Source organism: Vipera ursinii (assembly GCF_947247035.1).
Source record: "Vipera ursinii genome assembly, chromosome: 13".
In the NCBI taxonomy this organism is placed as follows: Eukaryota; Metazoa; Chordata; class Lepidosauria; order Squamata; family Viperidae; genus Vipera; species Vipera ursinii.
In genome coordinates, this window is record NC_139526.1 from 15,274,188 (window position 1) to 15,291,419 (window position 17,232).

At 45.3% G+C, this 17,232-nt stretch overlaps 1 protein-coding gene across 1 annotated transcript; it reads right to left on the minus strand.

The window, feature by feature from the left end:
• Positions 1–600: 600 nt before the first annotated feature.
• On the minus strand, positions 601–17,140 carry CCZ1 (CCZ1 homolog, vacuolar protein trafficking and biogenesis associated). The gene is made up of 15 exons (XM_083372944.1): positions 16,754–17,140; positions 14,661–14,758; positions 14,090–14,183; positions 13,502–13,576; positions 12,951–12,998; positions 12,171–12,254; positions 10,440–10,615; positions 8,436–8,517; positions 8,222–8,283; positions 7,008–7,119; positions 6,287–6,320; positions 4,193–4,310; positions 3,374–3,532; positions 2,482–2,609; positions 601–894 (listed from the first exon to the last, which is right to left on the minus strand). Exons 1-15 carry the CDS (start codon positions 16,856–16,858, stop codon positions 839–841), a joined length of 1,431 nt encoding a protein of 476 aa, XP_083229070.1. The 5' UTR covers positions 16,859–17,140; the 3' UTR covers positions 601–838.
• Between the last annotated feature and the right edge of the window lie 92 nt (positions 17,141–17,232).

Here is a 17,232-nt window from a genome sequence, read left to right on the forward strand (position 1 = left end):
GAAAAAGGTATAAGGCCACTGAGTCGTAAGTTCACTTAGTGATCAGTTACATCGGCACTAAAAAAAGTGACTTATGACCATTTCCCACACTAACAACCGCTGCAGCATCCCTGTGGTCACATGATCAAAATCTGGACACTTGTCAACTGGCTCATATTTTATTTTACTGATTTATTTTAATCCCATTTATGATGGTGTCCAAAAGGGTCACGTGATCCCATTTTGTGACCTTCTCACAAACCAAGTCAATGGGGGAAGCCAGATTCTCTTAGTTAATTGTGTTACTAACTTAACAACTGCAGTGATTCACTTTAACAACGGTGGCAAGAAAGGTCATAAAATGGGGCAAAACTCACTTAACAAATGTTTTACTTAGCAGCAGAAATTCTGGGCTCAATTGTGGTCGTTGAGGACTGCCTGTATTTCCAGGCCGTCAAAACATCACAAGGCAGGCAGCAGCCTTATAAAACACGCTTATTTTGTGACAAGAGAACCGCAAGAGGAAGAAAGTTTATTAAAATGGTAACATCTTTAAGTTTTATTATTCCAGTAAAATAAGTTACACAATGACAGACAGAGACAAGGAAGGACGGACACAGGTTTCAGTCTGACCAAGTTTAATCCATTGGAACATAAATATTTTAAAATCTAAAAAAGAGAAGGTATGGCAGGCGAGGACATGATTTTTGTAGAAAGCGGATTCTTTACAAAGCAAGTATTGCTTTACTACTGTCGTTATGCCGGCCAGTAATGTGACTCAATGAGCTGGTCCCAAGTAAACAAATTATGCCTTTTAGGGGTCTCGATGCTGTCTTCAAAGAGTGAGAGCCACGGCTGATCAATCCAAGAAGAAAATGTTGTTGAACTGGGTTGCACAAAGTTTCTTTACTTCTTCTGAAAGGGAGAAAGAATTATTTTATTTTTATTTTAATTCCATTTATATCCCGCCCTTCTCCGAAGACTCAGGGCAGCTTGCAAACTTAGCAGTAGCCTTCATTCTATGTATAAGCCTGCTATACATAGAATATATATATATACATACATATATACATATATACGTACACACACACACACACACACACACACATATATATATATATATATGTTTTCTGAGGTTTACACACACACACACACACACACACACACACACACACACACACACACGTAGAATGGGTTTTACAGCTTGAAAGAAGCACTCAGTGTTGAAAAGTTACTACCAGTAGGACAATAAGCGTCGTCTTTAGTAGGTTTCCTAAAGGCTGCCTATTTCTGCATTATTTCTATGGTTCCGAGCCATTTTTAAAAATTTTACTTATTCATTTATTTTGGAGGGACAGCCTACAAAAAGCTTCAGAACTATCTGTCTATGGAGATTCTCAATCCTCCAGGTCAAAGGTGCTTTTTTTCACGAGGCAACTGGACTTTTTCCGCCCTCTCTTTGAAGAGGTTTCGCTTCTCATCCCAGAAGCTTCCTCAGCTCTGATTGGATGGTGGGGAATGGAAAGATTTATACTCCTTGCAGACAGCCGGCCGTTTGCCTCCTTTTAGAGAGTCGTTGAGGCCACTTGGAGGTTTATCTGTGTCCTCAAGGTCACCTGAGTGGTGCAAATGGGTGTGGAGCCTTCTTGGAACCGTTGAAAGGACTGAAAATGCGTGGACTTCAGCTCCCAGAATTCAGCCCACGTGGCTGAGGAATTCTGGGAATTGAAGTCCACACATTTTCAGGTCACCAAGGTTGAGAAACACTGGTCTAGGCAACTACAAAACTTTGTGCCTACTCAGAAAAGTTCAGCTTCACATACAAAAGATGATCAATGAATATCAGTAATCAAGTCTACTAAAAGTCTTTGGCACAGCCTCTCTGGAATTCACCTCCTTGATTGAGACGTACTACAGTTCCCAGAATTCCAAGCTAGGAGGGATATCACTGCCTCCACAAATCTGGTGGAAGTAATGCCTTAAGGATCTCAGGTCTTCAGAGCACATAAGAAGAGGGAGTCAAGCTATTCTCCAAAGCACCTGAGGGCAGGACAAGAAGCAACGGATGGCAACTAATCAAGGAGAGAAGCAACCTGGAACTAAGGAGGAATTTCCTGACAGTTAGAACAATTAACCAGTAGAATTTCTTGCCTCCAGAAGTTGTGGGTGCTCCATCACTGGAGGTTTTCATGAGGAGATTGGACAACCATTTGTCTGCAATGGTATAGGGTTTCCTGCTTGAGTAGGGGGTTGGACTAGAAGACCTCCATGGGCCCTTCCAACTCTGTTATTCTGTTATACTACACATAACTGAATCAAATGCAAATTCTAGGTCTGCCTCACTCATATCTGCATTTCCTTCTGTTTCTTCTGCCTCAGATTTTACACCAACCTCCTCACTGCTCTTCTCTCGTGCTTGACAATGACGGTTCTAGATGGAAAATGACGCCGAATGGACAGACGATTTAATATTTTTTTTAAAGAGTTTTAAGAGTTCCTTACCGTTCACTTCAATTAGGTTGGCGTTTTTCTGACTCAAAATAACGTACAGTTCCCGCTGATCAGACTTCTTGCCGACAATCCAGTAGTCGCTCATAGCCTTCACAATGATTTCCTCATCATCGTCCACCCTTTAAACAAGGAGATCAGATTCCAAAAAAAAAAAAAGAAAAAAGAAAATATTGGTAGGTCAGGGTTGGAATGAGGGGTCCTTGGTGGTCTCTCAGCCTGGTGGCTTTCTTGCGGATGTTTCATGACCCAGCTAGGTAACCTCATCAGTGCTAGCACTGTGTATGTTACCTAGTTTGGGTAATGAAAGGTATCCAAGAAAACAACCAAGTTTGGAGATCAGATTTTCAGAAGTATAAAGAACTCAATTAGAAATAAATTGGGGGTGAGGGGTAGGAGACACTGAAAGCCTTGGTGGAGCCTTGGTGGAGCAGTGGGCTAATGCCTCCTTAAGTAACACCAGCTGCCTGCCATTAGTGGAGGTTCGAGTCCCACCAGGCTCAAGGTTGACTTAGCCTTCCATCCTTCCGAGGTAGGTAAAATGAGGACCCAGATTGTTGGGGGCAGTAAGCTGACTTTGTAATAATGCCACTTGGGTGTGTGTGTGAAAGCCCTAATAAGCAGGCATATACATAGAATGAAGGCTACTGCTAAGCTTGTAAGCCGCCCTGAGTCTTCGGAGAAGGGCGGGATATAAATGGAATTAAAATAAATAAATAAATAAATAAAAATCAGCAAATCAATTGAGGATTAAACAAAATATCCACAGCATTTTCTTAGAAACTAAGTGGTTTACACACTCTCTCTCTCTCTCTCCTCTCTCTCTTTCCCTCCCTCCCTCCCTCCCTCCCCATCTCTCTCTCTGTCTCTCTCTGGGAGAGGGTACCTCGTAAAATCGTTGTTGATATCGCCAAGGATCTTCATCAAGTCAGGATGGACAGACGTGAGGGAGGAACTTGACGTTCTCCTCATATGGATGGTACTTTTCTCGGCCAGATTCATATGATTGAAGTAGATGAATTTAAACTGAGGGTCCTTCTCGGACCTAAGAAAGAGATGAAGGGAGAGGTCAAAGGAGGCATCACCGCTCTTTCCGCAAACAGGATGAAGATATATTTCAGCGCGGGATCTCCTAGTACAGGGGTCCTGGCTGGGGAATTCTGGGAGTTGAAGTCCACAAGTCTTAAAAGTGGCCAAGTTTGAGGACCCCTGTCCTAGTACTTTGTTCATCTATCAACCTGAGATGGGAAGAGTGCTGAACCTTCCTTTGCTTAACAAAGGAAGCAAAGGGGAACAAACTACAAGGAGATGAATCGGCCAAAGATGGTATCTCCCATTGTTGGGCTTCGCACAATACATCCTCTGTCCCGGTTTCTGCTCCCTCAGTCAACAAGGTTGTTGTCAGGGTCAACTTCAACCCAAACTTGCAAACTATCCCCACTGGGGGAATCCCGTGTCCTTCACTGGGGTGGGAATCAGAGAGGGATGGCTACTCCTTACTCCGGAAAACGGGGAGGACTGAAAAGATGGGAAAGACCGCTTTAACGTAGATCCTACTCCTCTTTAACCATCATCTGCTTGGCCAATTGAAACGGACCGCGCCGCTAAGGACATTTCTGTGGCTCTTAAATACCTGTCCCTTATTAAGAAGGTGCCGTTCCCTATTCCCCCCCACCCCCATTTTTTTTTTAAAAAAGGAACTTACCCCAACATCCTTTTCTTGAGGTTGTACTGTTCACAGATATCCGAAGCTAATACGGTAAGCTGAGGCCCCACGAGGCTATCCAGTCGGCGGCAAAAGTCCAACGTAGGTTGCACAGAGGCTGGGAAAGAGTTGGGGAAGAGGGGAGGAGGAGGGGAGAATAAAGGTGAGAATTGTTCCACCTCGAGCACGGAGGGCAGATCCACGTGGCTCAGAGGGAAGGTCTGAGCCTTGGTGGAGCAGTGGGCTAATGCCTCAAGTAACACCAGCTGCCTGCCATTAGTGCAGGTTCGAGTCCCACCAGGCTCAAGGTTGACTCAGCCTTCCATCCTCCCGAGGTAGGTAAAATGAGGACCCAGATTGTTGGGGGCAATTAAGCTGACTTTGTAATAATGCAGCTTGGGGGCCCCCCAAAAGCCCTAATAAGCAGGCATATTCACAGAATGAAGGCTATTGCTAAGCACGTTGATTTGTGCTTTAAATTGTAAGCCGCCCTGAGTCTTCGGAGAAGGGCGGGATATAAATGGGATTAAAATAAAAATAAAAAAAGGTCGAGGGCTTAGCCTTGGGGTGACACATGCAAGGCCCAGACCCTCAAGAGACCGGTTTGCATAAATGCCAAGGGGCCGAGACTTGGGCATACCAAATTATCTGCCAAAGGTAAGGAATCTGAAAGGCACTGGTCAGACTGGGGTTCTCAGTATTTCCAGAAAAGGCAGAGCATTTTTTTTTAAAAAAATAATAATAATAAAATAAAATAACCCTGCTGCTCTGCTCCCAAATTAGTGAGCAAATATACACCTGCTTGAAGGTAACTTGAGTATGAACAATTGTTAATACGGCAGGCAATTGTTCGGGGCAGAGGGTAGAAAAGTCTCAGAGCCACGGTGTGGGGAGAGATGAGATTTATTTATGGGCTGGATTTTTATCTCGCCTTTGTTATTTTTGTAAGTAACCCAAGGCAGTGAAGACGCTTGATTGCCCTGCCATCTCTCATTTTCCCCATAACAGCAGCCCTGTGAGGTTGGTTGGGCTGAGAGAGGGAGGGACTTTTCCCAAAGTTACCCAGCTGGCTTTCCTGGTTAAGGTGAAACTAGAACTCTCCATTTCCTGGGAATTGGCCCAAAGCCACCCAGTTGGCCTTCATACCTAAGGCGGTGCTAGAACTCATCGTCTCCTGGTGATTGGCCCAAAGTCACCCAGTTGGCCTTCATACCTAAGGCGGTGCTAGAACTCATCGTCTCCTGGTGATTGGCCCAAAGTCACCCAGTTGGCCTTCATACCTAAGGCGGTGCTAGAACTCACCGTCTCCTGGTGATTGGCCCAAAGTCGCCCAGTTGGCCTTCATACCTAAGGCGGTGATGGAACTCACCGTCTCCTGGTGATTGGCCCAAAGCCGTCCAGTTGGCCTTCATACCTAAGGCGGTGATGGAACTCACCGTCTCCTGGTGATTGGCCCAAAGCCGCCCAGTTGGCCTTCATACCTAAGGTGGTGCTAGAACTCACCGTCTCCTGGTGATTGGCCCAAAGTCACCCAGCTGGCTTGCATGCTTAAGGTGGAACTAGAACTCACAGACACCTGCTTTCTAGGCCAGCACCTTAGCCACTGTGCCAAACTGGCCTATATAATAGAGGCTGGGCCAGGCGCTGCTACGGGTTGGTCCCAGGAGTTTTATTTATTCAGGGGTGGAATTTTTTCCCTCAGCATTTTTGGTATTGCTATTTGAAGATGTACACTACAAGCATCTACATTGCTGAGTTCAAAGGAATAGGAAAACAGCTCCGGAAGCCACAGGCTGCTCCAATTTAGACAAATCTTTACTTCATTACTGAGGTGTTTTTTTGGGGGGGTGGGGTTTTGATGACTCGCTGGCCAATTGTGGCTCTTGGACAAGGGAAGGAAAAAAAATGGTATTTTCGCTTTCGTGTGTAACAGGAAATAGTTCAAACAATCCTATCATGACAAAATTCTGGAAATCTTACAGAGGACGGACTATCACAGCTCACATGCAAACGCCCACGGAGAATGTTCAGAGGATGGGATTTGGGGACCCGAGACAGGAACAGTGATTTCAACAATTATTATTTGATACTCACCATCAATCATAAAGCAGACAGCTGCACTCATTGCCTGGAAGGGACAAAAGATGGATCATACCAGCCGTTTTTCAGCGAACTCATTTCTGCAGTCCCGCTCTACAGCTAAGTAAAGGATGTTGGCCCAAGCTAGCATGAACAAAGGCTTCTGCTTGGAGGTTTGCTCTCTTGAGATGAAAGGGTAACTTATTAGACTGTGGAAAGGGAAGGCCTGGTACCCCACCAAAATTGGGCTCCAGCTACCATCAAACCCAGCTAGCATGGCCAAGGGATGGAGATTATGAGAGTTGGAAGCCAAGAAGGGTAGGATCCTAATCGCAGGTTCACCATAACTTCCAGAAGGCGGCAAGGGGGTCCAACCTTGACAACTTTTAAGACCTGTGTGGACTTCAACTCCTAGAATTCCCCAGCCATTCAATTCTGGGAGTTGCGAGTCCGTGTATCTTGCGAGTTGTAAAGTTGAGGAACAGAGGTTTAGACTCTAGAGCAGAGGTCCCCAACCTTTTGGGCACCAGGGACTGGTTACACGGAGAGAGGTTTTTCCGTTTGTGTGATGCCTGCCTGCATCCCGTGGATGGGGCTTTGCTCATTTCTGCGGCCCGTTTGCTGGCATGCCGTGGCCCGGTCCTGGTCCACGGACTGGGGGCCCCTGATCTAGGGCATAGACCCTTTCCATCCAAATTAGAGGATCACTACATCTTACAGAAATAAGGCAAGTTACCTTATACACAATCAAATGAAGCTCTTCATAAGCATCGTCTGTGTTCACGAATATTTTGGGGAATCTGCATCTTGCTTCTGGGTCATTCAGATTCAGAGGCCCAGTAAGGAACCTAAAAAACAAAGATCGGATCTTTCCACATGCAACTGTTAAGACTTTGGCCCAAATCTGAAAAGGCCACATGTATAGCTTTCTAACCCAAGACATCTAGCCAGGTTTAATAAGAGCTGATAAGCAAACGAATCCCTTCTCCGTTTCTTTGCTTTTAACACACAGGAGTCTTGGATAAATATCAGCAGATCAAGCAAATCAGATCCTGAAGAGAAACAAAATGATCCGACTGCTAAACTGCAATGGGCCAGTGTTCAGTAGCTGGGGGGCGTCCCTTGGCAATGGGGGTGAATGAAGATAACAACAGGCCAAGTTGGAAATTTATTGATTTACTTATTTTTGGGACTTAATATGCCGCCCTATCTCCCGAAGGACTCAGGGCGGCTAACAACAATAAAAGACAATAATACAAATGTTAAAAAAAAAATTAAATTAAAGCCCCAATGATAAAATATTTAAAAACATTTTTAAAAATCCCTATGGAAAAGATGGAAAAGAAATGTTTTAAGGCCGCGACGAAAGGACCGGAGATCCGGGGCCATCCGGAGCTCAAGGGGAAGTTGGTTCCATAGGGCTGGCGCTCCCACAGAGAAGGCCCTTCCCCTGGGGGTTGCCAGCCGACATTGTCTACCCGACGGCACCCTGAGTAGGCCCTCCCTGTGTAAGCGCACCGGGCGATGGGCAGTCGTTCCCGGCAGCAGATGGTCCTGCAAATATCCCGGGCCTAAGCCATGTCGGGCTTTAAAGGTCAGTACCAGCATCTTAAATCTCATATGGAGAGCAACTGGGAACCAATGCAGCTCACGCAGGAGGGGTGTAATATGGGAGTATCGGGAAATGTCATTTCGATGGGGAGAGGCCAGGATTCTCAATTTTCTCCTGTTTGGGAAAGACTTTGCTGTTGTCTATGTAACCGTGTTAAAAATTTCAAGCCTATTAGTTTTTGTGCTATTTCAAAACGGCAGCAACCAACCGTTGCCCATTTTCAGCCGCTGGTGCTGGTGGGTGGGGAAGGGGTGCAAACGAGACCTGGGGACCCTCGGACTGAAGACCCCACCCACCCCGCCAGGCATGAAAAGAGACAAGAGATAAGGAATGCCTACCTCCCATAATGCTGCAGATTTCCGGATATTTCTATATGTACGGGGGAATCTCTTCCGGCTAGCTGAAAGAGAAGCGATAAGTCAAGGAAAGTTTTGGAGGGTTTTGGGGTTTTTTAAGCAAATGAGATTTGCGCCTGACATTATTTCTCATTAAACCAGGGTTACCACATGTTCCCGGGGGGAGGGGGCGGGGGAGACAAGGCACCCAACTCACCTCAGGTTCCATGTGTCTTGGAAAAAGCGAGGTAGTGAGGTACTTGTACAAAATCCTCATGTCCTCTTGTTCCAAGCCACTCCTGTGAAGTTTAAGAAAATTAAGGTAACAAGTCACCCCTGGTCCGGTCGTGTCTGACTCTGGGGCTAACCTCGGTTTCTTGGCTGAGGGAGCCAGCGTTGTACGAAGAAAATTTCTGTGGTCATGTGGTTGCAGGCCAAAGATTCACGGGACGCTGTTACCTTCCTTCCCGAGTGGTAGCGATTTATCTACTCGCATTTGCGTGCTTTCGAACGGCTGGGACGGTGGTTAAAAAGGTTACTTAAAGCACGTTTAATCTTTCGGCGTGCCCACACTTTCGAGAACTTGCAAGGTTTTCCCAATGGACTTCCCTAGGCTGTTTGGGACACACCGTTGGCTTTGGAGTCCTTTGATTGACAGCAGCTGCTCCAGATCTCAGGAACAGAAGACCTTTTCACATGGGCGACTTTTTAAGACTTAGGGACGTCAACTCCCAGGATTTCCCCAGTCAGCATGGAATTTTGGGAGCTGAAGTCCACAGGTCTTAAAAGTTGCCGAGGCTGGACACTCCTGATCTACAGGCAGGCCAACAAATTACCAATTTCCCAAGGAAATCGGCTGGGAAGGGATCCCCCGTCAGGTATGATCCCAAAATTACGAACTACTGCTACTTTAACTGGTCAATGTGCAGAACTAAAGTCAAACAAATGCCTCAAATCTGAAGTCAACCTTTTATATTAAAACCTGGAGGAGCCTCTTCAAAACCCATTCAAGTCGGTAATTATTTTAGACAGAGCTCTATTGATTATTATTATCAGGGCTTTTTTTTCCATAGAACGCTCAGAACGGCGTTCCGGCACCTTTTTTGGATGGAACCTTGTAGGGTAGGCAAGGCAGGTTATATGACACGTGTAAGTTCTGGCACCTTTTTGTTTTACAAAAAAAGTACTGATTATTATTATTATTATTATTTATCGCAAGCCTCTTCTCTCGGCCCCTTAATCACTTCTTCTGAATAGAAAAACCCTTTTGAGCTCTCGCTCTGAAAGTGAAACTGGAGGCCACCGGCAGCTGTGCCATGTCATTAAACACCCTAAAAGCAAACACAGCTGAAGAGAAGCCCTTTTGGTTTCTGTTACATCCATGTCACAAGCTGCACAAAGCCCTTTCGTTTGCGTTTAAAATCCAACATTTTTTTTCTGTGTAAGGTCAAAAAGAGGATGGGGGGGGGAGAATCAGCTTGGGCACGGGCTTTCTTTCTTTCAAAATTGAAGCTGTCCTTCCAAATTTGGGGGGGGGGGGAAACCAACTAAGGTTCTGGGAAGCTGAGTATTGGATTTAAAAAAAAATAAATTAAAAAAAATCATTTCACCCTTTTTTTCCCCCCCTGGCATGCAGTTGGCAACAATGAGGTCCTTATGTCCGAAACAACGGCTGCTATTCAGCTAGTCCCGTGCTCAAAAAAACTGCTCCGTTTCCTTTCCGACTGACCTAGGAAAAAATGAATAGACGAATAACAAGAGTTGGAAGGGACCTTGGGAGGTCTTCTAGTCCAACCCTCTGCTCAAGCAGAAGACCCCCGATAGCATTTCAAACAAGCGGCTGTCCAGTCTACTCTTAAAAAAAGCCTCTACTTTTGACTGCCAAAGTAGATTAGGTAGGAGACAGCTGGATTAAGAATTTAGCAATTAGTGAAAAGCATATTTGGACAAGCGGGTGGCTTGACAAGGAAAGAGTATATCCTGTGGCCTGGGAAATAAAGGGGAATTGTCTCCTCCTTCTGCCAGTAGGTCCCATCCGTGTCACATTCCTACTCTTATGGCGAGACCGACGTGTGCAGGGAAGAATGCTAAGCGTGCCCAGAGAGATTCTACTCAATGATTGCGCACACGAGCGCCCTACTTCGCCCTGTTATCACATATATTTCACACTCCACCACGACAGCCACCTGCTGAAGCTCCCCAGAGACATTCTGGTCCTCACCAGATCAGCTGGTCGTTGTACAGAAAGGCCGTGTACTTGACCAGGCTTAAGCTTTCTTCCATCTTGTTGATGAAGGACTGGATTTTCAAGTAGGTCATCTTGTCTAACGGGAAGAAGCTGATGCCGCAGAAGACATCCAGCAGATCGCAGTGCTGCAACTGGAGCGTTTGCAAGTACTGGGACACCAAGGGAAGGAGAAGAGGACGATCAGCTGCAAAGTGGAAGGACTCAAAAGCTACGACGGCGGTGATTGGGGGCGGCATCCGAAGAGCTTAGGGACCGATGGTCATGGGAAAATTTTATTAAAAAAAGGTAAAGGTTCCCCCTCACATGGGTGCTAGTCGTTTCCGACTCTAGGGGCCGGTGCTCATCTCCGTTTCAAAGCCGAAGAGCCAGCGCTTGTCCGAGGACGTCTCCATGGTCATGTGGCCGGCATGACTAGATGCCAAAGGCGCACGGAACGCTGTTACCTTCCCACCGGAGTGGTCCCTATTTTTCTACTTGCATTTTTTACGTGCTTTCGAACTGCTAGGTGGGACATAATCAGCTGATCCAACGTTCTCCAGATAAACAGTTACAGGAGAAAGTAAGCGCTGAGACCAAATTAAAAAAAAGTCTAGTGGATATTTCTGCTCGTCTTACCATAGAATTTTGCCAGGATTCTAAGTAACCCCACCCTTCCATCCGTCCATCAATTCTAACTCGTTATGTGCTGCTCTCTGAGCTGGGTTATTTTCTTGCAGATGTTTCGTTACCCAACTAGGTAACATCCTCAGGGCCAGAAGGGAGTGGGGTTTGTGGAGAGGAGGAGGAGGAGGAGGAGGAAGAGGAGGCAAAGTAGAAAAAAAGAAGAGAGAGAAGGAATAGGAAAAAGGAGGGAAGAAGAGAAGGGGGAGGAGAAGGAATATAGGCCCTTGAGGGTCTCTGAGCTCGGTTCTTTTCTTGCAGACATTTCATTCTCACACTAGGTAACATCCTCAGTGCTAGAAGGGAGTAGGGTTTCTGGCGAGGAAGAGGAGGAGGGAAGGGGAGGACAGGAAGAGGTGGAGAAAGAGAATGACTATGGGTCCTTGGTGGTCTCTGAGCTTGGTTGTTTTCTCACAGACGTTTTATTACCCAACTAGGTAATTTTATCAGCGCTAGGTGTTAGATGTTAGAAATAACACTGGTGATAATACTGTCACTGCTGTTTTTTTTTGGTTTTGCCAGCAGCTCATTTCTATCTGTACATTTCCCCCTGCTCTCTGCACCTGTGTGACTATCTTATCATGTAACCATAGTGAATCTCGCATGTCCAGCCATGTTATGGTTTCAAACTGTTTTGTGTGCATGTCTAGAAAAAGTTTCTCAGAGTTACTCCTTTACTTCTTACTTTCTATTCTGCCTGATGAGAGAATGTAGTCAGTTTAGGTCTTTTGTTTTCTCATTAAAAGTTTACAGTAGAATATGCCTCGGATTTCTTTCTTTGATGTTCACCATGCGAATGAGCCACGGTCCGTCCTCCTCTGATTGGGGAGTAATAATCCGCCCCCGACAGAAACCTAGTTGGGTAATGAAACGTCTGCAAGAAAACAACCAGGCTCAAAGACCACCAAGGACCCACATTTCAAATCTGAGCTACATATATTCACTTCGATCGATAACTTTATTATACTTTTCTAGCAGAAATTCCAGTGCCAGCTTCTGAAACATCCACTTGTCGTTCAGATTATAAGAGGGGGAAAGTCTTACCCGATGGAAGAATTTCTCCAGCCTTTCTTTCAGAACCCTTATGCCTCCATCTTCCATGGCCTTCCGGAACGTGCCATTAAAAAGCTAATTGTTATTTTCAAGGGGGGGAAAAACAATGGGGCAATTAAATCATTATTTAATCCACAGCTTGTTTTTCAAGATATAAATGCTGAACCAAGTTTTGGCCCTGGAATTTCAACTTCCTGGATTCAAAGGAAAAAAATTACACTCCCATTATTTTAGGAATGATGCTTGTACGGCACTTAGGAGTTTATTTACAGAAGACTTGTAACAGATGACAAGCACTGTATATTTCTGATCGCTAATGGGTGACATCTTTCCCTCTCAACCAATGTATTGCAAAAAATAGTCCACATCGCATCAACGATACATGTATGACAGTCCACATCACATGCCATTTTATTCATTAATTTATTCCCTTTGCATCCTACTGCAATCCAAAGTGATTATCACTTGGAATTGCTGATCGGCCCTTTCTTCCTTTTTCTTTCTATAACCTACTAGATTATAATCCGTTTTTTTTAAAAAATCTGCGTCCTGTCAAAAGGGACAGATACAAAAATGGAATAGTTCGTGACAAGAAATAATATGAAAGAAATGTGACACGGCATACGTATCAATAAATATTCAGCCCTGGAGATATATTTCTGCTGCCCACACTTTGGAACAATTGGAGCAATGTATTCCATTTTACATTAGGGAAGTAAAGGCTGTTTTACCCACTCCAGCTTAATTAACAAATATTATAGCAAAACTGACCTTATACATGTTGTAACATTGCTGTAACACCGAGCTATAAACTTTGTCCTATAAGAGATTCAGAATCAGAAAGTCACTGCCACAAAGACACAAAGGCTGATATTTTGACTAAGGATGCATTCAGTTACAGAGGCTTGTTTTCCAAAAATAAAATAAACTTGGCAATCAGTATTTTTCCAGCAACCTATAAATGACAAGATCACTTTTTTTGACGCTTTGTATCTGCGGGGTCTTTGTCTCAAACCATATTCCTAGAGGAATGCCTGTGAGAAGAAAAAAAAATCACCCCAAGGAATTGCTGATGTTTTTTGCTGGGAACCGGGAAAAATGCAGTAAGCTGATACGATAATAAAAAAGATATAATAAAAAAGATATCTGTGCTGTCACCTTACGTTAAAAGCGAAATTAGAGGACGGCAGTGCACATCACAGGAGTTGTTTGCAGATGTTGGGGCAAAGGCAGAAAGGACAAGCCTTGAAGGGTTCAACTCAAAGAGAAGGAAAACAACAGCTGCATTTACTAACATTCCCAACGTGACAGTTAATTCTTACCAGTAACTCTTCTTCTTGATATTCAACAATTGTTTTGCCATCTTTGTGTTTTTCTATTGCCGGATTCCGTACAACCTTGAAGAAGGAATGAAGCAGTTCATTTAAGCAATTTTGTTTTGCAGGTTTTAGCTTTTTTTAGGTCTTTCTGAGGACAACTAGAGAACAGCAGGCAAATGAGGATGAGCCGAGGGTTATTTTGGCTCTGGATAAGGGTCAATGGAGTTCACTTGTGGCTGTGTAGGGATTCTAGGCTGATTCCTCTTTTGACTCCGTCCCCAGGTTTTGCCACTCCTTCTCCTACAACTTCTGATCGAACTGCCAGCCAGCAAGAGTTATTCCATCAGGCTTGTGAACTGTTTCATTGCATCCACCAATTCTTACAATTATAGCTTAGAAATGGGGCCTGTCATAGATTTCTTTGCCCCTCCTATCCAGCCCCCTTGTTGGATTCTGACAGCATGGACTGTTATTCACCTGTAAACCATCCCAGAGACATTTTCAACATAAAGGGTGTAAAAAGAAAACCTGATGCACATTCAAGGAATTACAGAAAATTGCTTGAAAGAACAGTATCGTGTATTTATATACCATAACCATCCAGAAATTTTCTTCCGGTTCATGGAAGAACTGTCTGTTTTTCTGTGTATGTAGGGATTTTGCGGGTTTTGTAGGACTGAAGGTCCTAAGAAGAAGAAAAAATATTGTATGAATTAGCACAGTTTAAATGTTCAATTGGACCAGGGGTAACATAAAATAACCCATTATTGTTTTGATTTCCAACTGTCAACAAATAGAATAAAACTCACACAGGAGGAAAGTATCAATCCCGTTATGTTCTCAGACCTCCTTGCTTAAGTAATACATAAACCAATTGACATGGTCTTGAGAAATTTAGTTTAAACCCTAATTAGCCAAGAAACTCACAGGACAATTTTAGTTCTATAATTCTTCCAGCCTCTGTTTTTCATAGGTTTTTTTTTTGGAAAACAAAACAAATAAAGAAGAAAGGTTGGGAGTTGAAGTCCACACATCTTAAAGGTCTAATCTGATCATCAGCTGGGCAGTCTTTTTAAAAAAAAACCCTGAAAAGAGCCAAATAAGTTTCATTTCTTACAAATAAATGAACTACTAGACATGCAGACCTGGGGATTGTTGGTACCTTGTAAACTGAACAATGGCTTCACATAATCCAACATTTCTGATTTTTTCATTTTTCTCCGCTTCGTTCGGGTAATAGAAGAGGATCTTCTTTTCTTCCTGAAGTTAGAAACGAAACACCTAATTCATTATTTTAAATATATCTCTGCAATACCTTTGCAGGCCTTCACAACTTACTGCATTTTACATTAATTCACAAGTCTGTGAATAGGGCCCTTAAAGGTCTGAAATATATATTTTTTTGTGTGGAAAAAGAAGGAATTTGCACGTAGGCAAAGTATACATGTGCACGTTGTACATGGATGCAAAATGTACATGCGTGCAGGTTATATGAATGCAAAAGGGGAAAAGGCATAGAAGTGTGCGTTAAAGCGTAAGGCATCTTCTAGTTCAACCCCATGTTCAAGCAGGAGACCCTATCCAGGTAGTCCTCGACTTACGATCCCAAATGAGCCCAAACTTTCTATTCTTGAGACAGTTGATAAGTGAGATCTGCCCCATTTTACGACCTTCCTTGCCATAGCTGTGAAATGAATCACTGCAGTTGTTCAGTTAGTAACTTGGTTGTTAACTGACTGGCTTCTCCGCTGGCTTTGCAAAGGGGATCACACGTCCCTGGGACACTGCAACTGTCATAAATACGGGTCAGTTGCTAAGCATCTGAATTTTGATCACGAGACCCTGGGGATGCTGCAACAGTCATAAGCTTGAAAAACAGTCAAAGGTGACTTTTTTTTTCAGTGCTGTTGTAACTTCGAACGGTCGCTAAGTGATCTGTTGTAAGTCAAGGAGTATCTGCATCAGGAGTTTGGATATATACATAACATATTAATATATTAATATGTCTGCATACATGTATGCACAAAGTACACATGTTGTACTTTGACAATAAAGGCTTATTATTATTATTATTATTATTAATTATTATTATTATTATTATTATTATGTATCCACACACACACACATTATGTAGCAGCCACAACTTCCTTTACCTATTATAATTGTATAAACACTCCCACAACTAAGCTCCCCCATCTGTGTCTCTCGTTATTACACACGCACACACCCAGTTGTGACACTCACACACACACACAAACACACACTCCAAGCCCCCCAAGTTGTGACACTCACACACAACCAACACCATCTATGTCTCTCCAGTTTATTACACACACACACACACACACACACAAACACACACACTCCAAGGCCCCCCAGTTGTGACACTCCCACACAACCAGCTCCCTCATCTGTCTCTCCAGTTTGTTATTACACAGACACAGACACACACACACACACAAGCCCCCCCAGTTGTGACACTCCCACAACCAAGCCCCCCATCTGTGTCTCTACTGCTAAGCTTGTAAGCCGCCCTGAGTCTTCGGAGAAGGGCGGGATATAAATGGAATTAAAATAAATAAATAAATAAATACACACACTACAAGCTCCCCAGTTGTGACACTTCCACACAACCAGCTCCCCCATCTCTCTCTCTCTCTCTCTCTCTCTCTCTCGTTTATTACACACACAGACACACTCAAGCCCCCCCAGTTGTGACACTCCCACAACCAGCTCCCCCATGTCTCTCTCTCTCTCCAGTTTGTTATTACACACAAAGACACACACTCAAGCCCCCCCAGTTGTGACACTCCCACAACCAGCTCCCCCATGTCTCTCTCTCTCTCCAGTTTGTTATTACACACAAAGACACACACTCAAGCCCCCCCAGTTGTGACACTCCCACAACCAGCTCCCCCATGTCTCTCTCTCTCTCCAGTTTGTTATTACACACAAAGACACACACTCAAGCCCCCCCAGTTGTGACACTCCCACAACCAGCTCCCCCATGTCTCTCTCTCTCTCCAGTTTGTTATTACACACACAGACACACACTGCAAGACACCCCCCCGTTGTGAACCCCCCCGGGCTGCCTCCCTCCCTCCCTCACCCCGGCTGGGCCTCGGCCTGTCCGGAGAGAAGGGCCGGGTCTGCCCCTCGGCCAGAGCCGCCCCCGAGGCAGCCCCGGCCGGCCCTCCGCCTCCCCGCCCCGGCCGGAGGGTCCCCGCTCTCCCTTCCCGCCCTTCGCCCGCCCACCTCGCCCTCTCGCGGGCCCAGGCGAGGGTTGTACACGAAGAAGCCGAGCAGGGTCGGCGCCAGCAGCTTCTCCAGCCCGGCCCCCGACTCCGCCGCCGCCGCCATCCTGCCGGGGGGGCGGAGCGGAGCAGCCTCGGGAGCGGCAGGAGACCGCCGCCGCCGCCTGGCCCGCCTCCGGCCGCGGCCTACCCGCCGCCCCGAGCCCCGGCCTCGCCTGGCCCGCCCTGCCGCTCTGCGCGCGCGCCCGGCCGGCTAGCGAGCCGAGCCCGGAGCCCGCGAGCGAGGGGAACCGGGAAGGTGCAGTCGCCGCGGGAGTGCTCCGGCAGGGGAAGGAAAGGCCCACCCCGCCCAGTCCTGGCCTGTCTTTGCAATCACGGGTTATTGTGGGGTTGTTGTTGTTGTTTTTTAAATAAAGTTTATTAAAAGTTTTAAAAGTCGTGATGAAAACTAAGGGGATGGAAGGAATGAAGGAAAAATTC